Consider the following 22,577-nt stretch of genomic DNA (forward strand, 5'->3'; position numbering starts at 1 on the left):
AATTGGTGGAGTCTAAAGGTCTGAAAACAAAATTTGAGAACACAATATTAATGCAACAATTCAATTTATTTCTACTAAAACATTTTTGAATACATTGTTACTCACTGACTGGTTGAGCAAACCAGGCGTTTTATCACGCTTTGATCTTCCCCTATTGTATTTATGTTATTCTCCTCCCTTCAATAAAACTTCATTCACTCTGCTACCTCTGGCAAAAACAGGGCTATGGAGTTTTGTTAGTGGTAACTTGGCAACTTTGTCAAAGTTAGGAAAATATCCAAAAACAGATACAGAATCTAGGTGTCTCTATCCAATTTGAAATGCAATCTTTAAGTGGAATCAGGATGAGATCCCTGTAGTCAGGGAAACAGACGGTGCTGTCAGCAAATTCACTGCCATGTTTTTAATGTTGCTTACAAATTCTGGATGTTCTATTTTATGACTGAACTGTCCAGCTACTATTAATTAGCCTATGTGAACTGATAAGCAAAATGACACACTAGCACAATACTTAATACAGTGTTATCATTTTGGCTCATATATTTATTCATTCAAAACAAATAAATGAATAAACAAATAAAATAAATTAGTATTGACCTTTCCTAAATTTGGAATCGCACCCAGTCTGCAGCCTTTTTCTGCTCATATAAGCATTGCTTTTGTATAATTACATTTCTCTTACTAAAAAATTCTTTCAAATTTTTAGTTATGTAGAATTTTAAGCCTGACTTTTCACTTTATCTGCTAGGACAGTTGCACATGAAAATGGTCTTACAGTGATTTCTCCTATAGTGTCTGAAATTAAATCAAATATTTTGCCTGATTCCAAGTAAATTCATATTCTGATGATAAATTTTCTGCATAGTTTAGTTGTATAGCTACTTTTATGTGAAAAGCTAAATTTCAGGCTAAGTGCTAATTTTCTCCATGTTTAAATCTTTTTGTCCTTTTCCACTTATTTTAAGGTGTGTGCTTACAAGCTGGTAGCTATGATTATGAAATAACATGCATCTTTCAGGGAGCATAAATACCCTGAAAAATATAGTCCCATCTACTTTGATGTGAGTAAGGACTATGCCAGGTAAGCCGATTTGTGTTTTCTGTTAATTAGAATGAACTTTTTGTTTTTAATACATTCTTGTTTATCACTGTGTCAGAAAATGACAATGTATTGTATGTTAATTGGTAATGTAAGAATTCCACTGTATCTGGAAGTTGACTGGCTAGTTTGAGATTTACCTGCAAGCACAAACGAGGTTTCCCTTGGAGTAGTAAGAAGGTACTTGTCACATGACTGTGACTTGTTAATTTTTTGCACACATTATTTCATGCCCCTCCTACAAAAGTACATGTTATTATAAAAGATGTACAGATATGCAGTTGCACATTTGAAGAAAAAATAAAAAACCTTAAATCTTCTATCCACTTTCTAAACCAATTTCTCCCACTTTATCGGTAGAATGAGGCAAATCTTATCCTGACAACATTATGTGCAAGGCTGGAATCAAACCTAGATGTGGCACCAGTCTATAGCAATATGCACTCACATATTAACCAACATTTACTCATGCCAAGTCAATTTAGAGTTACCAAGTAACCAAACATGGTCCTGTTTGGGAAATGGAAAGAAAGGAGATAATTCAGAGAAAATTCACACTACATTGGTGGAATACTTAACATCCACACACTTTCAGTTTCTGGGCTGGTCACAGCCCTCATTGCTATAAAGCTAACTGCAGTGGAACCTCGGGTCATGAACGTCTCGGACCACGTACAAATCTTGTTATGACCAAAAAGTTTGCCAAACTTTTGCATCTGTTCACAACCACACACTCAGGTGACAAACAAGCCAGTTTCCCTTCCGGTTCATACACGTCGATGATTTCCGCACATGTTCAGTCTCTCCCTGTGCAGCGAGCGAGCGAGAGAGAGAGAGCGCGAGCGAGCAAGCAAGAGAGAGAGAGAGAGAGAGCCGAAGCAGGGTTGTTTTGGCCGACACTCGGTGGGGCAAAAGGAAGTGGTCAATCCAGCTGAGCGATCAAGGAGCTGGAGTGACCAGAAGAAGTAATTAAACATTTAGTTTACTATTACACTGTGCATTCTATGGTATAATTAACTATTTTTGTGCTTAAAAATCTTTAACAATATATATATATTTACATACAGCTCGTACGGTCCAGAACGGATTAATTGTATTTACATACAATCCTATGGAGGAAATTACTTCAGGACACGACCAAATTGGGTTGTGACCAGAGTTTTGGAACGAATTACGGTCATGACCCGAGGTTCCACTGTACTTAGCCACTATGCTTGTCACTGAATACCTGGGTATACTCATGCTTGTTTTTTGATCTGCTGATCTATGACGTTATTTAAACCTGTATCATATTCCTTTTTAGGTTTGCTTTGTTTACATTCTTTTTCATAGTAAAAATTCACTTTGAATAGTGTAATAAAAATATTGACTGTCTGTTCAAAGAGAAATAGACAAAATCCCATAGTGTTAAAAATGGGTAAATATACTTCAATTGCTTTTCCAAAGTGAACATATTATTTAAATACAACTTCTTATTTCTTCAGCACAATTTCACTGGTGATACTCACCTCAAAAACAGGACTGTCAAAATGTGCTTGAGACTCTCTATTCTCTCCATTATTTCGACAGCCTGAAATAATAAACAAGCTCATTCAGGATGTCAGGATTTGCAGACAAAATCAAGTAAAGTTTTTATTTCTTTCTTTTTCCAAAAGTCTTTCAGCATTGCCTTTTTGTAAGCCAAAATGTCTACAGTGTAATGCTAACTCATTCATTTCTTGTAGCTAGCCTTAGCTGTCAAATTAGTAGAAGAGAACATTAATTACTGAAGATCTGATTAACCATGTAGTCTTATACTTACATGATCACATAATATGAAAAAAGTGCATCATCTCAAAAAAGTTGAGCAAGTTCATATTATCACTTATTAATTGACAGCTTAGCATCATCTAATCAGTAACCTAAGTGTAAGTACTTGCACCTGGGTCACATATTAGCTCCAGATGACAGGCACAGAATCTGATGAAGCAGAATTTGACTTAATGCCTTTTTAATGATTATCTATGCCTTCTGCCAAATACCTACAAGAAATGCTGAGTTTAGAAAAACGATAATATATATTTAAAATTGTAGTAGTTAAACAAAAGAATGCAAATTTTCTTAGTAAAATATTTATATACACTTTATTTATAAGAATATTATAAACTCAGTGCTCCTCATTATTTTAAAATATAAAAATAACTGGATGACACTGGTATCTGTTCTGCGTGATTCTCAAGACAGAGCAAGAGCAAAGTAGCATCCTGTAAGCCACATGGACGGTGAACAAAGACCACCTTGGCTAGCTGGTCAAATATAGCTCATTTCGTTCAGTTAAATATATAACACAGCTCCAGTTTAAAACTGAACAGTTGGCATGGCAAACCCCTCATATTTTGCATGTGCCAACTGTTAACATTGCTGCTTCTTACATTGTTGCCACCCTGTGTTATCCTGCCACTTTTGACCTCACTATCACTCTGGTGTCTTCAGTCAGAGGTCTACTCACTGATCTTACAAAGCCTCTGGTGGCTAATACTTTTTCACACTGGCAAGCAGATATTTACTCCTAATTCCTGGTGTGGATATACCTTTTTCCCTTGTGCCTCACAAGTCCCTGCCCCATTCCTGTTCTTTGCTACACTGGTGCCAGCTAACTCTTTACATCATTTTACTAGTTTATTTGTACCTCTGAAAAAATAACTGCATTAAGAACCTTGCCAAGTTGCATTAGGGAAGAGGTGGTGATTACTCATTCAGCAAAGCAAAAATTACAGGAAAATCGCAAGTAATTTTAAAAATTTTCTGGAAGTGACAAAGTATTAATTGAATTACAGTGACGCTGCCACACACTCAGCTCAGTGATACTCATGGGAATCTTGTCAGCAAAGCAAGAAAAAAAAAAACTAAGAAAAATCTACTGTTAACAAATAAAGAGCAACACCTCTTTAATACTAACTAAAATCATATTCAAAACAATCTATTTCTTACCTGTCATTAATAATACAATAAATTTCAATGGATGTTTATTATCTACTCGATCATCCTTTAAAATGTAATGAATGTTTCAAATGACTGTGAATATGTGTATTTGAAAACTTACCATTCATGATACTAGATCCATTCACCTGAGTGCAAAGATTATTGTTCAATGACATTAGTGTTTTCTTTACTGGAATTACTGGCTGGCCATCTCTGAAGCAGGAAAAAAAAAATTGTACAAAAAAATGATTGCCACAGAAATTCCATCTATTGATGTCGAAAATTCTTTGTGACTAAAATTCAACACAATACAAATGTAAACAAAGTCACAACAGATACACTGAGATAAAAGAAAATCCAAAAATGGATGTTAAGATAAGTCTAGTACAGTATTATGAGTTATTAAGTCAATCATGGTGGTGAGGCATAGACTCTCAACTAACAATCCTTCAAAAAAGATGTACAGTCTTGAGCTATGATGTTGCAGAAGATTGCTCAGGATCAGCTGGCAGAGAAAAAAAAACTAATGTAGAGGTTAAGAGGAGAACAGGCATTTATAAAAACATCCTTTTCACAACTTATCAGAAGAGGGTGAAAAAATGAGATACAATATTGAACTTACTCAAAGAAAGAATGAATTGAATAAAGGAAAAGCTGAATATTGAGAAGAAGCTGCAAAATATAGTAATATTGCTAAGCATGAAGACATAAACAACCTGGCAGAACAAAGGGAGAAATGGAGAATCATCATGGTCAATCCGTAATGAAATTGACACAGCATGAAAATAAAATGTGTCTCTTACAAATATAAATATCTTCCTCTTTCTTTTCATTGATTCCCACTTTTATGTGGGGTCAATGCACTTGATCAACTCTCTTCATGAAGCTCGGTCCTGCACCTAATCCCTGATCAAAGCCTTCTCCTTCAGTCCTTCTATTACTTTATCCATCCACCTCTAATTCAGTCTCTCCTACTACTTTTCCCATTCACTTCTATTTACAACATTCTACTGCCAACATACAGTATTTATTGTTTCTCTTCATCACATGTCCATACCACATCAACCTAATTTCCTGTAGTTTCTCTCTTACAAATATATACAGTATATGTGTGCGTGTATGTAATAAATTAAAAAGCGTGCTATAGTTTTTTTCTGAATAAGAATGAAATATTCAGGTACTGAGTTTTATAGTTGCATTTTCCGAAATTCACAAGCATATTGGATTTGTTGTCACCAAATGGGTACAGCACATATAAAAGGAAAAAATGAATCATCTGCAGATTCCAGATGTTACTCACAAAAGAAGATTACCTTGTTACTTTAAGGATGACAGTGGAGTAAGACAATTCCAGAAGCCTGTTGGATTCGCTGAGTGTCAGTCCTTGTGTAGAGACTCCGTTAATAAAATGAATTATGTCAAGATGCTTCAGACTCCCTTCCATCGAAGCAGGTGAACCTGGTCTAATATCTGCAACATAGACCACCTTGTATGGACTGTCACTGCCTCCACCAAGAGTCAGGCCTACAAATATTAGTGAGAAAGGAGAATAACAAAATACTGATCTAGCAATAACCTCACAAATGTAATTTCAATAAAAAATATATGTTGCAAAAGATAACGAATGTAAACAGCCCGTTGATCTTGATGACTTAGCTCTGTAGTTAAATCAACTTACCTTTGAATTGAAAAAAACATCACAGCATGACAAGTATTTAAAAGTAAAAGAATGACTGAAATAATTCATCCTTCTTTAGTTTTTATATTCAAATCTTAAAAGTGTTGTTCATTCTTATTACTAGAAGCAAAATTACTTTTGATCTTAACTTGAAGTTCTTGCAACTCAGCCTAAGGAAACGTAAATAAATGAATAATGACAAAAATATGTGTAGGAAGACTATTTAGGGCGGCCACCAAGAGACCTACAATAATTCTAAAATAGTTATATGCTATAGTAGCTGAGATTGGAGAGAGAATGCGTACAACAATTGTTGTCAAGGTACTCCACACCAGTTTAGCTTTATTGGCCCTGATGGTATCACTACTATGTACATTTTAAAATGTCTTCTATAAATATAACAGTGTCCAATCAGGTAGCTTAGGCTAGGATCTGTTCTTATGCAGAGCCCCTTGGATTATTTTCCAGGGTAGAAAACTCACAACTGATGTGTGAGTTAGCCGACTTACAGCCTTGCAAATATTTGCAACTCTGTCAATAATAATAATTGTCATATTACTTTGAAAGAGGAATGATGAAAGTATGGTTTGAATTATTATAATACCTACAAAAAGTATTCCCTCCCTTGGAGTTTTCACATTTTATTGTTATACAACATCAAATCACAGTGGATTTAATTTTGGCTTTTTTGATATTGATCATCACTTTAATGTCAAAGTGAAAACAGATCTCCTCAAATGGGTCCAAACTAATTACAAATATAAAAAATTTTTTTTTTTTTATTGCATTAGCATTTACCTCATTCAAACCACCACTGATTTAGCTAATTGGTTTGAGTCACATAATTAGTTAAATGGAGATCACCTGTCTGGAGTCAGGGAGTTTCAATTTAATGTAATCTAAATGAACCTTTTCTGGAATGCCCAACTTGTGGTGAGCTTAACCTACACAATTAGGACAAAAAACACTCTGAGCAACTCTGTGAAATATTTATGGAAAAGCACAAGTCAGTGGATGGATACAAAAAAAAATTTCCAAAGTCAGTAAATATTTCTTGCAGCCCAGTTATATCAATTATTAAAAAAGGGAAACAGTATGGCTCAGCTGGAAATCTGTCTAGACCAGACCATCCACAAAAACTGAGTGATCGTGTAGGAATACTATTTAGGGTGGCTACCAAGAGACGAGATAATTCTATAGTAGTTATATGCTATAGTAGCTGAGATTGGAGAGAAAATATGTACAACAATTGTTGTCAAAGTACTCCACACCAGTTTAGCTTTATGGGAGAATGGCAAACAAAAAGCCACTGTTAACTAAAACACACATGACATCTCGATTACAGTTTGCTGGAAGGCACATAGAAGGGTTGTCTTAATGTATGGGCACTGGCCAGGGACATATTATACAGGCCCACAATGTTTCTGATGCATATGCATGTTTCTGTTTTACTATCAAAACAGTGGCCCCAGCGCACTACTTTGCCTGGGGGACTATGATTCTGTTAAGACAGCCCAGGCACATGGGAGACGCTGAAGTCAATTGAAAGAAGGTTCTATGGTGTGATGAGAACACAATTGAGATTTTTAGCCATTAGATTAAACACCATGCTTGGCACACTGCAGATTATTAAAAACACATCATCCCCACAGTTAGCAGCATGGAGGTGGCAGCATGGTGACGTGGTGATGCTTCTCTGCAGCAGACCCTGAGAGGCTTATGAGGATAGAATGCAGCAAAATACAGGTAAAACCTGATGTACTCTGGGTGAAACCTACAACTTGGGAGATTTGTTTTCCAGCAACACAATGACCGCAAGAATAAAGCCAAAGCCACACAGGAATGGATTAAATACAACATTGTTAAAGTCCTGGATTGGCCGAGTAAAGAATTCACATCTTAGTTCATTCAAGAATATGTGGCTGGACTTGATAAAGGCTGTTTACTAATGACCCCCCATGTGACCTGACATACCTAGAGTAGTGCAGCAAAGAAAAATGATGGAAAAACTGCAGTGTCCAGTTGTGCAAAGCTGATAAGAGACCTGCATACACAGATACAAGGCTGTCACAGCTACCAAAGGTGCATCTTCTAAATACAGACTTAAATACATATGCAATTAATTATTTTGAGACCACTTACTATGACACTAATGACTCTTTTGGTGTTGATTCATGCCAAACAAGCCAAATTAAATCTATTGTGATTTAATATTTGCATTGCATTAACATGTGTACCGTTCCAAGGGATGAATGCATTCTATAGGCACTTTATGATCCCAACCTTCATAAATTGAATTCTTTAATTGAATCATTCACTTATTCACATCCTCTTATTTCAATGCACTACTTGGGCTGGTATTACTCTCTCACTAGGCACAAAAACACACATTCACACCATAGATTTCTTACGGATATTTTTTAGCTTGTGCTGCATTTCGAATTCCACTTTGAGACCTTTTTTATGTGTAATACTGGTATGTCTGGGGGAATGGCAAGAATTCTAAAACCTTAAGGTAAACCCTCAGAGATGCAAATGAGAAATGGAGTTAGCAGAATGGATTAGCAATTGAACACCACCTAATGTGATTATTTAGATGTCCATCCATCCATCCATTATCCAACCCGCTATATTCTAATTACAGGGTCACGGGGGGTCTGCTGGCGCCAATCCCAGCCAACACAGGGCACAAGGCAGGAAACAAACCCCCGGTAGTATTTTGACATATGAAAGTGAAAGAATATGACTCTGTGAAGTACAGTGGAATATTATATGTCAGATTAGTAAATAAAAAGTACATTTTAACATATTAAAAGAGACACTACGGTTGTGCAATGTCTTAAAAGTTCACATTGTCATTTCAAAACATTTCTAACCTATACCTTCTCCTGTGCTAGTTTGTAGAGATGCTTGGAGATTACAAATTACTAGCTGCTTCACAATCTGACTATAACATTGCATGTGAAATTTATATATCTTCTATATCAAACAAATATCTTAAAGTTACAGAGCTTAACCATCACCATGTTATGTAAGGCAGTATTTTTATATTGGTATGCTGTTAAAAATGACAGATGCTTTACTTGCTAATTCTGTATTTGGTCAGCAGATGTCCTCATTTGTTTCTTCATCAGTCAATGAAACTATTACCAAACATGAGAGGAATCAGTGGCAAAGAAACAAGTATTTTGCTTTTAGTCCAATGAAATGGGCAAACCAAATAATATAAATGAAGCAATGTGTAAACTATATATTAAAGCAGTAAGCGCTAAAGAGTCAAAAACAGCAAATCTTTACAGTCAGTTGTGCATACATCAAACGGCTGAATATGCAAAATTATCTCACTCAAAAATGTTGTTACTACAAGCAAAGAAGGCCAGCAGTCAATCAAAGCAGCCTTTGCTAAAGGTACAAAATATATAGGAGATAGTACAAGACGGACATGGTGTATCATGTCAATTTTACATTATTTAACCAAAGAAATGGACTCTTTTCACACTGTTGAGAAGAGTATGTTCAAAAAGATACTACAGATGGTGTGCTAGCACAGAGATCTCTTAAAGAAAAACCTAACAGTATTGTAGACAAAATTTACTAACAATGCAATACAAAACTGTGAATCGCTGTACTGTGTAATACTCTTATCAATTAAAGCATGAGAACACCTGTCTACGTAATCACAGGGCCTCATCAATCACAATATAATAGCCATATAAGCTACATGTACTCATGCTAGCTGGTGCTATATACTGTAACTAATCCAACTTTTTTTCTGGTCATTTTGTTTTGTTTAAAATGATAATAAAGCACCACAGTTTATTTTTCCAAATAATGTTGTCTTTCTTAATCTGAAAAAATACTCTTCAGGCAATGTTTGACCGTCATAAAGACAAGTACTTTGTTTTCTAAGCCCTACTGAATATGGTTACAAACAAAATATAATGACTCATCAAGAAAGAGAAAATTCAGCTTGAATTCTAGTGTACTTGCCTCTCAAACTGGGTATCTGTGTAAGAACTAATCTGGCATTCTCCTGTCACTAGTCTTTAGCTCTTTTGCTCCTACATCCAATCCAGAAGAAAAAAGAAAACTACTATAAACTAGCATAGCACAGGAATCTCGCATGCGAAGAAGACTTTGCAAATAAGCCCGTTTTACAGCTTGTGCGAGATTTGAAAAAATATGTGGGGGCTGCAGTTTGGCGCTTTGAGGAAATTTCTGCAAATGTATGGAGCCATTCGTCAATTTTTACACTCATTGATGATGTGGCCAGCCAATTGACGATAGATGATATTATCAGCCACTTCTTCAGCCTTAATAGACACAATTTTAATTTTGATTGGAAGTATTGCTCAAGGATTTAATCAGCTTACAAATACAGTATCTACAATTAATCGTAAGCCCATCAGCATTATTCATAAATACAGAAGACTATTTTCAAAATTATATTTTCTTAACTTTCAGTGCAGCAAAAACTCTTTTAAATCCTTATAATCCAAACTTTCTGCTAACTTCTTTTCATTTGAGTTCTCAGATAATCCATTCAATTTTATTTGAGGTACAGTTGTCCTGAAAATAAGGTAAAAACAGACAAATCCATTCTGTCAAAGACTTGTTGAAAACAAAAATGGCCCAATGTGATTTAATTATTTAAAGCGTCAGGTAAGCACTACAGTTTGTCTCGTCCAATCCAAGAGATTCTGAGAATGTTCCAAGTCTGTAAGTGAATTTCACATGTATTCCTGCACTAGATCGGGCAACACACATTTTTTTTATTTTTATGTTTGATTCTTCACCGGTGGTCCTAGCCCTCTAAGAACCACTCCAAGAAAGGTTTAAAATGAAAAATTTCTAATATAAGCATGTGGGGCGCTGTTTTAAACTATTCCATGGTCAGTGATTATGAATATGATATTATTTTTGATCCTTTACTTGAAATCTAGCCCTCTATGAACCTCTATCAGATTGTGAAAAATGACAAATTTCTATTACAACCAAGAACATATACTTAAACATTTAAACTGAAGCATACTTTTTAATATTTCTGATATCTAACAGAACTATTCTTGTTTATTATGTACTTCTATCTCATGAAATAAATCATTATATTTCTTATAAACACCCCAAATTAATGATGTTAAAAATAGAAAAGTGAGGCACAGTGCACTGCAAGGACACATCTAAAGCTGCCCCCCTCAACCAAATACCAGACCAGACTTTATTGTACAGGATACATGTAAAAGCAAAGGGACTATTGAGCTATCAAAAAATATTCCAATCTCTAATTAGGATGAATACAAATTTTTGGCCTATATGGTTTATTTCAGTTTCTACTATAAGTAACTTAAACTTTGTTTTTAGAAGATAAATTATATTTTCCAGTCATTATCATTGATCTGTCAGCATTTTGATAAAAGGCAGAAATGGAAATGTATACAAATTAAGATCTCTAATGTTTAAAGACATGTTCAGAACAAAACTGGTAGACTGATTCAGTTGTACTTCCTTTTGTTTCTTTACAAAGAAAAGAAAAGAACTGAAAAGAAAAGAAAGACTCTTTCTAAGCAACAGATAAAGTCCTCTTACCTAATTCCTCTTCGTGGCACTCAAATCTGATGTCTTGTAGCATGTGAGGCTCTAAATGGAGTTTTGGTATTTCCAGAACCCGTCCCACCACCAAATCCACCACTTTTGGAGCTGCTCGCAGCAAACTGACAGCATTAGTATGAGTCATGTTTGTGACATCAGTATTGTTAACCTAAAGAAAGAATCACTTGGATCATGCACAAGTTTCTATACCATATAAACATTAAAATGATGTAGAGGCTCATAATTGGGAAAACACACACCCTAGGAACTTGACTTAGAATCATTGAAGTGTAGGAGGTAAAAAAAACTTACACATCGCACAAACGCTGCATTTCTTTATAACAATCCACCTTAGCTCTGCAATTATTCTTACCATTATCAGCCTGTCCCCAGGTCTCAATCTTCCATCACTCTTGGCTGGGTCCTGCAGGATATCATGGATGTAACAGCTGACACTATCACTTCCTTTTGTCACAGTAAATCCCAGGCTGCCCTTGTCTGACTTAATTAAGGAGACATGTAGCTCAACCTCCTGTGGGAAAACAAATGACAGAACGTTGTTTTCTTCAAAGATATCTTTAAGGTTTTTAGCATATCTTGATGTATGCATAGTGAGCAGGCACATTGGGAAACGACAAGAATGGATACCCAAAGTTAAAAAAAAAAAAAAAAAGCAATGTAAACAAGCAAGAAAAAGATAAATTTAACTACCAACCAAATATAGAAGATTTTCTGAAGATAACACTGAGCAAAAACGAACTAAAGAAATAACACAGAAGAAGGAGTCAAATCAATGGCTATGTTCAGCCTTGAGCTCTTCAGAAATGAACATCTTAATGAGTGCTGGTGCAGTAAGCAGATAATAAAGAGAAAAAGTTGCTCTCAAAGCTGGGACAGTCCCTAACAGAAAGATGAGTCATCTTAAGAGTTCTTACAACTGAGGCGAACATTTGCAAATAAGCTACGTAAATGGATTTCCAGGAAAGCAGAAATTAATTGGAAATTAACCCCTTTAAGAGAAAAGAAGAATTGCAAAAGATGGTTACTAAAAGTTAATTTAATCAATTGTACAGTATAAACAAGAGATTAGATAGATGGATATAGAGATAGGTAAAGTGTGACAGACAGACAGAGATAGATAGATAGATAGATAGATAGATAGATAGATAGATAGATAGATAGATAGATAGATAGATAGATAGAATATAACAATATATAGACTACAGGACAGTAGTGAGACCAGCTATATTATATGTGTTGGAGGCGGTGGCACTGACAAGAAAGCAGGAGACAGAGCTGGAGGTAGCAGAGTTAAAGATGTTAAGATTTGCACTGGGTGTGACGAGTATTGATAGGATTAGAAATTAGCATATTAGAGGGTCAGCTCAAGTTGGACCATGGGGAGACAAAGTCAGAGAGGTGAGATTGCGTTGGTTTGGACATGTGCAGAGGAGAGATGCTGGGTATATTAGGAGAAGGATATTAAGGATAGAGCAGCCAGGAAAAAGGAAAAGAGGATGGCCTAAGATAAGATTTATGGAAGTGGTAAGAGAGGACATGCAGGTGGTGGGTGTGACAAAGCAAGATGCAGAGAACAGAAAGATATGGAAAAATATGATCCGCTGTGGCAACCCCTAACAGGAGCAGCCAAAAGAAGAAGAGGAAGATAGACAGACTCCTGTGACAGTTTCAAACAAGCCTTGATAGGAAACCTGTTTATAGGAATCTATCACACAAACTTAGACAAACAGACAGATACATTACAATTTGTAAAAATATTTTTAACACAATCCTTTTCAGTGTATGTTTTACAAGCAAAATCTTACTGGCTCAAATTCATCCATCTCCTCTCCCTCCACACTGTTGCAGTTAGGGTGCTGTATGTGCAAGACCTCTTCATTTACATAGTCCAGAGGTAGCGCTGGTGGGGTCTGGGAACCCGAGCTGGAGCTTATGTAGGCATCATCGAGTGGTGTGGGGGAGGGGACTTCAGGCTCTGGTTGAGGCTCTTCTACTGGAGTCAGATCTAGGGCTACTGGTGTTGGAGGGTTGCTGTTTTTCAACCATGTGGGCATAAGACAAAGCGAAGAAAAAGTTACAAAAACAAAGAATGCAGTAGATATTTTGATTAGCAGAAAGAAGCTGATTTATTGTCTTGAGGGTCTCTGCTTAATATTACTAAAACACTGTCTAAAAGATTAACACAACATCATAGACAGTGTGGTGTGGTGTGGTGTGGTGGGTACAGCTCCAGGCTCTAAATCTGAAAGCAGTTCAAACCCCACCTCTGACTCAGTGTATTGTGCTGAGAAAGTTGCTGAATCTATCTGTGCTTTAATTATATAAAAAAATGTAGAAATTGTGCTGCATCTTGATCTTGCAAGTTACATTGGACTGAAGTGTCAGCAGAATACATAGTAATTGTAAATAGAACAACAATAAAAATAGCGTCTTCTATTTCAAGTCCTACCAGCCTAACACAGATGACAGCGTTATACCACATAATATCTATGGAGAGCCACAACTTGCAACTAGCAAAATGAATACCAGCAACCAAGAGAAGAAACACTGAGAAAAATATTTGTAACCACAGAGCTCTAACTGCAGCCAGATATACAACATTACCTCTCCTTTATGGCCCACAGCTAGACGTTATATTATTGAAGAGAGAAGAAGATACAATCCTACAAGCCTAAAATGCAGTAATCAGATCTTATGTGTAGAGTGCACAAATTTGCAACAGTCAAAGCCAATCTTAAGACACTCAGTAATACACAAGCCAGAAATAACACCTGAAAAGTAAACATGAATAGTGGCTACCTTAACTTAAATCAAAAGGGAAGACAATCATTTCGACTGAACTATTGCATGTAGTGTGTTTATTCAACACATATAACAAGGATGGATAATGTTTCAAAGATGAAACTACAATCAACACTTCAGAATTCCCTGAATATATGAAATGTAAGATTGGGGGCAGTTTTCACAAGGTATTGCAGGAAAGGCAAAAGATGACCCAAAACAATTCTTTCAGTATTTTAGTAGTGCATGAACAATCGAGGAAGAGTTGGAGTTTACCAGAAGCACTAGGATAGTTAAAATATATACAGGTGCTGGTCATAAAATTAGAATATCATGACAAAGTTGATTTATTTCAGTAATTCCATTCAAAAAGTGAAACTTGTATATTAGATTCATTCATTACACACAGACTAATGTTTAATCAAATGTTTATTTCTTTTAATTTTGATGATTATAGCTGACAACTAACGAAAGTCCCAAATTCAGTATCTCGGAAAATTAGAATATTGTGAAAAGGTTCAATATTGAAGACACCTGGTGCCACACTCTAATCAGCTAATTAACTCAAAACACCTGCAAAAGCCTTTAAATGGTCTCTCAGTCTAGTTCTGTAGGCTACACAATCATGGGGAAGACTGCTGACTTGACAGTTGTCCAAAAGACGACCATTGACACCTTGCACAAGGAGGGTAAGACACAAAACGTCATTGCTAAAGAGGCTGGCTGTTCACAGAGCTCTGTGTCCAAGCACATTAATAGAGAGGCAAAGGGAAGGACAAGATGTGGTAGAAAAAAGTGTACAAGCAATAGGGATAACCGCACCCTGGAGAGGATTGTGAAACAAAACCCATTCAAAAATGTGGGGGAGATTCACAAAGAGTGGACTGCAGCTGGAGTCAGTGCTTCAAGAACCACCACGCACAGACGTATGCAAGACATGGGTTTCAGTTGTCGCATTCCTTGTGTCAAGCCACTCTTGAACAAGACACAGCGTCAGAAGCGTCTCGCCTTTGGACTGCTGCTGAGTGGTCCAAAGTTATGTTCTCTGATGAAAGTAAATTTTGCATTTCCTTTGGAAATCAAGGTCCCAGAGTCTGGAGGAAGAGAGGAGAGGCACAGAATCCATGTTGCTTGAGGTCCAGTGTAAAGTTTCCACAGTCAGTGACGGTTTGGGGTGCCATGTCATCTACTGGTGTTGGTCTATTGTGTTTTCTGAGGTCCAAGGTCAACGCAGCTGTCTACCAGGAAGTTTTAGAGCACTTCATGCTTCTTGCTGCTGACGAACTTTATGGAGATGCAGATTTCATTTTCCAACAAGACCTGGCACCTGCACACAGTGCCAAAGCTACCAGTACCTGGTTTAAGGACCATGGTATCCCTGTTCTTGATTGGCCAGCAAACTCGCCTGACCTTAACCCCATAGAATATCTATGGGGTATTGTGAAGAGGAAGATGCAATATGCCAGACCCAACAATTCAGAAGAGCTGAAGGCCACTATCAGAGCAACATGGGCTCTCATAACACCTGAGCAGTGCCACAGACTGATTGACTCCATGCCACGCCGCATTGCTGCAGTAATCCAGGCCAAAGGAGCCCCAACTAAATATTGAGTGTTGTACATGCTTTTCATGTTCATACCTTTCAGTTGGCCAACATTTCGAAAAATCCTTTTTTTGCATTGGTCTTAATTGATATTCTAATTTTCCAAGATACTGAATTTGGGACTTTCATTAGTTGTCAGTTATAATCATCAACATTAAAAGAAATAAACATTTGAAATACATCAGTCTGTGTGTAATGAATGAATCTAATATACAAGTTTCACTTTTTGAATGGAATTACTGAAATAAATCAACTTTGTCATGATATTCTAATTTTATGACCAGCACCTGTAGACAGTGAAATAATGAATGATCTAAACATGCATTTTTCTGCAGTTTTCACATGTGAAGTAGTGGACATCCTCACAGTAGTAAATAAGACTACTAAGGTGGAAATTAATGATTTGGGAGGAGTACAGCTTGGATTAAAATATGCTGAAATCTAACAAATCACCATGACTAGATAACATTTACCCTAGAGCGCTTAAGGAGGTTAATGAGTGCATATACTGACACATATTTTTAGAAAGTCACTGTGTACCGGGGAAATTTCTAAGAACTGGAACATAGTAAACATTGTACTGTTTTATAAAAATGGTAATTGGGCAGATACAAGTAAATATAGCCCAGTAAGAGTAACATGTATCACAGCTAAATTAATGGAGGGAATTATTAAGAAAAACAGTATCACATGGCAGAAAAAGGAGGTTTAGTGAACAGTCACAATCGGTTATGGGGAGGTTGTATTTTACTAATATGCTGGAATTCTGTGAAGAAGTAGCAGAAGCATGTGATTAGAGGTGCATAAGATATTAAAACATTTAATAAGGTCCTACAGGAGGGGTTGGAATCCGAGAAAGTGAGGAAACAAAAAAGAGTGGATACAAAATTGGCTCAAATGCAGGAAGGTTAGGGTTGCGTTGCAAAGAACCTTACCAGAATTATGTGACAGCAAAAGTGGTGCTGGCACAGGTGCTATTTTTAATAAATAAATAAATAAATATTTTATATATATATATATATATATATATATATATATATATTACCTGGATAGGATTATAAATAATAGGCTGGTTAAATGAGCAGATACCAAACTATGATGAATACCAGATAACGTAGAATCCACTGAATCATTACAGAGGAACTTCAAAATAATATATAGTCTTTGTGGCAGGTGAAATTTAATAAAAGTAAATGTAAGGTACTGCATAGAGGAAGTAATAGTGTTCAATTTGAACATAAAATGGGAGATCTCAAACTTCTACATGAAGACATCATAAAGAAGCTATTACGATGGCTAATAGGATGTTAGGTTCAGAGCACGATGTGTACAATACAAGTCATAGAAGGTTATGCTTAAACTTTATTACCCATTGATGAGGCCTCACCTGGAGGTCAGTATACAGTTCTGTTCTCCAAACTACAAAAAAGACACAGCAGCAATAGTAAAAGTCCAGAAAAGAGTGACTAGGCTGATTTCAGGACTGAGAGGTATGAGCTATGAGAAGAGACTCTAGGAGTTGAATCATTTCAGTTTAAGCAAACAGCGATTAAGAGATGACATGAAACAAAAGGTTATTAGTACAGTGGATCCAAGCTGTTATTTGAGTCCAACAAGAACACAGGGACACAGTTGGAAACTTGTTCTTGATAAATTCTGTGCCAATGTTGGAAGTTTTTCTTCACACAAAGAATCATAGACACAGAATAAATGACCATATTGTGTGGTACAGAGTTGGATTTATGGGAACTTTAAAACTTGACTGGCTATTATTTTTGTGAAATTAGACGGATAAGATTAGGAACCTTTGTTGGGTTGAATGGCCTGTTTTTGTCAATTATTTGTTTTGTTATTATCACAGAAGCTTAATTTTATCACTACTAGAACAATATTCAGATTTATTCGATGCATATATTTTTATTTAGATAATAAACCACTACGAAGCAGTAAACTGCACTTATGATTTTTTATTCTGAAGACTTACATTTTCAGTTTATTACTCTTGGAGATGTAGGATTCTGTAAGTGGGATTGGATGTGATAAATAAGGTTTTTAACTTTTTGGTCTAAGAAAAATGTTATTGAAACAGTCTTTGTGAAGGTGCAGTTTTTAAGCACATTTGATTGAGAAGCAGGCAAATACACCCACTTCTTTATTAGGGGCAAAGTAATGGGTGCTGCCACTCATCTCACAAAGCAATGACAAAATGATTGCCGTGAGGAAATGTTCAAAAGTGAAAGTACACATAAACCACAGTGAGCACTGTTAACCTCAACGTTTTACAAAAACTCACTGAGGCAGAGCTACAATTTTATCTGTGGGTAGCAAATACACACTACACTACTAAACAGTTCACAGGAGGCATGATTCTTAAATAATTCTATATGTTTCATATACAGATCTATCAAAACTGACAGGAGGCACAGAATACCCCAATTTAACACTTACTTCTAGTTATAGCACTGAACATGTATAAGTGTTGCTAAAAGTAAAAGTGTGTAAAATGAAAAGGAAATGTGACACATGGAGGAATTTCCGTCACCTAGGCCACAAGATTTACAATGATTGGTGTTTAGACACATAGAGCTATACATACATTATTTTAATAAAACCAGATAGCAATCTATATGTCGTAAATGTCAACAGTATATCATGAACATGTAAAATGAAAATGTTATTCATAAAGGTATCATGTAGAGAATGACATCCAACCTGTCAATGAACTGAGGCCTGCTGGGAGACTGCTGTGGGGAGTAATAAATGGTGCAGGCAGCATCCTCCAAAGTGCAAGGAGTTTCATATTGTGTTTCTGAAAAGCCTATTCTGTTAATGGGAGTCTGGTAGATGCTGGAATCCCACGTCTGATTGTTCTCTTGTAACAGGTTAATTTCATCACTGTCTGTGCTGTCACTATAACTGTCTCGCCTGGATGGTGACTTCAGCTGGAGCTTCTGAAATTCCCCATCATCGACTTCATCAAGATCATCTTCTTCTTGATCTGAACTGTCACTTAAACTGTCATCAGTTTTTTGCAGCAAAGAATCCTTGGGTTGGTCTGATGCACAGATATTGTGAGAGTCTTTTCTGGGAGAAGTCAGCGGTGTCTGTAGTGACAGTGGTAATAATATGAATAGACAAAAAGACAAATGTTTTAGTATTGATTAATTATTATTAAAAACATTCACATCAGATCAGAGCTTTATTTCACCATAGTCTTAATTTTTTTAGACACATTTCATCCAGTGCCGTACAAGTTCTTATATATTTTCAAAAATAATGCTTTCATGCTAAGTTGAGGAACATCTACTCCATTGTTTCCTCAAAAATGATGTTTTTTGAAGTTTGTTTAAGGAGTTCAAAGAGGTTTAATTATGGTATGGTATAGCAAATGTTCAAAAGTTTGCAGTGCCTCAGGACTGCAGGGAGCTACAGGTAGTCCTGCTAACTTGTGACAGTCTCTTTAACATTTGATTATTATTTATTTAGTTCCTTTGTGATAGCCATTTTTATACTAGTGAGAAAAGGTTCAAATGTGGTCATCAGGACAGAAGCATTTTTTTGAAATGTACAGCAGCTTGAGTGACTGGCATAATGCACAGTTTGCATAATGGAAGCACCAATGCAGTTTCAAAACTGCTTTTATTAGAAGAATTTGTAAGACTCTATGTCTGTTGTTAAACACTTGTGATTCTAACAAGCAAGACAATGAGTCACATTATTTAGGACATAATTTGATATGCAATACATGGACGAATGGTTTGTTTTCACTAAAGATTGTCTTATTTTTAATTGACAATTCATTGGCTTGTAGATTAAACATGTTGATTTATATTTCAATTACTGTGTGGTGTATAGCACCACACACTCACCTACCCCCAAACGCCCCCCACCCCCACCTAATTTTGCTATATATTGCCTTTGATTCTTGTATGTCTAATCATTATCCTCTGATGATGGCTCCTGGCAGGAGCTGGAAGCTCAGGAAAAAAAACTACTTTACGATACGTGATTCATTCTCTCCCTTTGTGGATCTTCAACTACAAAATACAGACCCCGGACTGTTAAGCAACTGAAATTGTACATCAAGCAAGAATGGGAAAGAATTCCACCTACACAGCTTCAACAATTAGTGTCCTCAGTTCCCAAACGCTTATTGAGTGTTGTTAAAAGGAAAGGTGATATAACACAGTGGTAAACATGCCCCTGTCTCAGCTTTTTTGGAACATGTTGCAGGCATCCAGTTCAAAATGAGTGAAGATTTGCAAAACAACAATTTAGTTTATCAGTTTGAACATTCGATATCTTGTCTTCGTAGTGTATTCAATTGAATATAGGTTGAAAAGGATTTGCAAATCATTGTATTCTGTTTTTATTTAAGTTTTACACAACTCCCCAAATTCATTGGAATTGGGGTTTATATATATATATATATATATATATATATATATATATATATATATATATATATATATATATATATATATATATATAATATATAAAAAAACTGTATATATTACTAAAAATCAATCAGCATGAATTTAATCTTACCAAAAGTGCTGGGTCAAGAGCTGGTAAAACTCCTGGTTCAGGTCTACATAGAAGAAGCGTAACTTCTTGCGATGTTCCTCTCAGAGCGGATATTACCTCCTGGGAGAAAAAGAATCACAAATAGACAAACAACAAATTATATATTTTCAATGCTTTTGACTTACTTTATTATATAATACTCATTTAGCAAATCTTTGGAGAATTTTATTGAAAGACCTTTACTCAGTCAGGGGAGTGGAAAAAAAGGTCTCAGTAGGCTATATTGCCACCTAATACTTGTAACTTGCAACAACACTAAAGAAAACCACAGGTACATAAAATTACAACACTACAAGAAAACAGTACTGTATTTAAAAGGTATAAGATTACAATAAGTGTTTCCTGTTATATGGTTTATTTTTCATAAACATATTTCAAAGAAAGGGTCATGAAATCTATAAAAAATATTAAATCATGATGTTGCAGCAGAAACTGACAATTTTTAAAATATATCTAAGAAATCTGGATGATTTAGGCTGCCAGCACACTACACGACTTTAAGTAGGACAGCATGTTAAACTTAACAACTGTGTTGCTGGTTACACGACTAGGCACGGCAGTAGATGATCGATTATATTACTATTACAACATGGTCTTAAATTACCAAAATTTTTGTAAACTTGAGTGCAGGTGGCTGAACAAATGTTTTCCAGGTATTGTTAGCTCAGCTGCAGACCATCTTTTTCCTTTTCCACTCTATTGTGGTACAAAAAACATGAAACATTGGATAGATGAGCCACTCTTCAGTCTGTATAGTCTAAAACACCATTTTTCATTCATTGTACTTTTGCCTAAGTATTCAACGGCCGTCTGCTCTCTATACACAGTAGCCCACCCAAACGATTTAAGACTAAATCAAACCAGTTTGACTTTGTTGTAGTGAGTTGGAAACCATATAACGGAATCACTAAGATGATGTTACACTATACCACGGGCAATCATGGGTATGCTAACCAAACAAGCTTGATGGATATCCATGATTCATGTTTGCACGTATTATTTTATTGGAATGTGCTATAGTATAAAGATTTGAAATGTTAGTTTTTAAACTTGTAATAATAAAAAGAACTATCTAAATAATAAACAACAATAATTGGATTGTCAGCATCTGCACTCAACTCCTTCTCTGGGCAGCAGTTTGTTGTGGCCTTCCTTTAAATGTGTGCTACTGGGCAGCACTAATCACACTGCACTCATATAGTGGGGGTAGCAAGAGAAATAAAAACAGTGAGCTCAGCTAGCACCATTCCACAAGAATTATGCTGTTAATAGTATCTTTTTTAAGCATCAATTTCAGCATCTCAAGTGTTTTGTGCCTGTTTTGTGCTTTTAGAACTTTAACGCATTTTTTGGATTCTATTTTGTCCAGTGCCTTTCTAAATACATTATTGTGCCACTGTGACAATGCAGATCAAGATGAGTAAAAGAGCAGAAAAGGCATGACAAACAGATAAATATCAGTTGCTATTTTATTAACATCTGCAATTCAAAGACTATTCAAAAACAAGCAAGCACAAAGTCATTTATCTAAATACTATTAGATACAATAGACAATAGTGCATCATTTAAGGCAGTATACAGCCATATTTCTTACACTTTAACTTAAATATCAGCTTTCTATTGAGTGCTAAATTTGTTTTCTGTTTGCCTTTGGGACAGTTCAATAATAAAAGTAGGTATTATGACAGATTAACAGCAATAGGAATCCAGCCTGATTACCATGAAATACTGGCATTAGCAGACAAGGGAGGCCAAGTAAAATAAGAACCTACTGGTACCACTGGCAAGCAATCAAGTGAGGACCCATCCACATGGAATTTACTAGAGTTGTGTGCTAGGGATCCACGCTGCACCTGAGGAGAGCTCACTATAGCTAAATAACTTTCTTCAGGATCTACAGTGTCTTCCCACAATTGAAACACATGTCAATAGAATTTAGTTTTGTCTTTTAAGTATATACAGTGCCTTTCAATTTGGAATTAAAATGGATTTTGATTCAGATTTTATGCATTTAATTTAATAATATAGTCTGAATTGTTGAAGCTGAATGAAAACAAAATACCTTGTACATGCATACATACACACACACCCACCCACCCACACATATTATATATTATATATATATATATATATATATATATATACACACACACACACACAGTGGAACCTCGGTTCACGAATGTCTCTGTACACATACAAATCGGGTTACGACCAAAAAGTTCACCAAACTTTTGCATCTGTTCACGACTACACACTCG

At 35.8% G+C, this 22,577-nt stretch overlaps 1 protein-coding gene across 2 annotated transcripts in view; it reads right to left on the minus strand.

Moving 5' to 3' along the window:
• The window catches only part of ptpn13 (protein tyrosine phosphatase non-receptor type 13), a 352,808-nt gene that overhangs the window by 44,918 nt on the left and 285,313 nt on the right, over positions 1 to 22,577 (minus strand). For both annotated transcript variants that reach the window (XM_028802295.2, XM_028802293.2), the window contains 8 exons: positions 20,281 to 20,379; positions 18,445 to 18,836; positions 13,154 to 13,379; positions 11,701 to 11,859; positions 11,325 to 11,496; positions 5,374 to 5,584; positions 4,182 to 4,273; positions 2,608 to 2,669 (listed from right to left, as the gene is read on the minus strand). In XM_028802295.2, coding sequence (XP_028658128.1) covers positions 2,608 to 2,669; positions 4,182 to 4,273; positions 5,374 to 5,584; positions 11,325 to 11,496; positions 11,701 to 11,859; positions 13,154 to 13,379; positions 18,445 to 18,836; positions 20,281 to 20,379 — 1,413 coding nt within the window. The remainder of the gene's footprint in view (positions 1 to 2,607; positions 2,670 to 4,181; positions 4,274 to 5,373; positions 5,585 to 11,324; positions 11,497 to 11,700; positions 11,860 to 13,153; positions 13,380 to 18,444; positions 18,837 to 20,280; positions 20,380 to 22,577) is intronic.

The sequence above is a fragment of the Erpetoichthys calabaricus genome, chromosome 5 (assembly GCF_900747795.2).
Source record: "Erpetoichthys calabaricus chromosome 5, fErpCal1.3, whole genome shotgun sequence".
Lineage (NCBI taxonomy): Eukaryota > Metazoa > Chordata > Cladistia > Polypteriformes > Polypteridae > Erpetoichthys > Erpetoichthys calabaricus.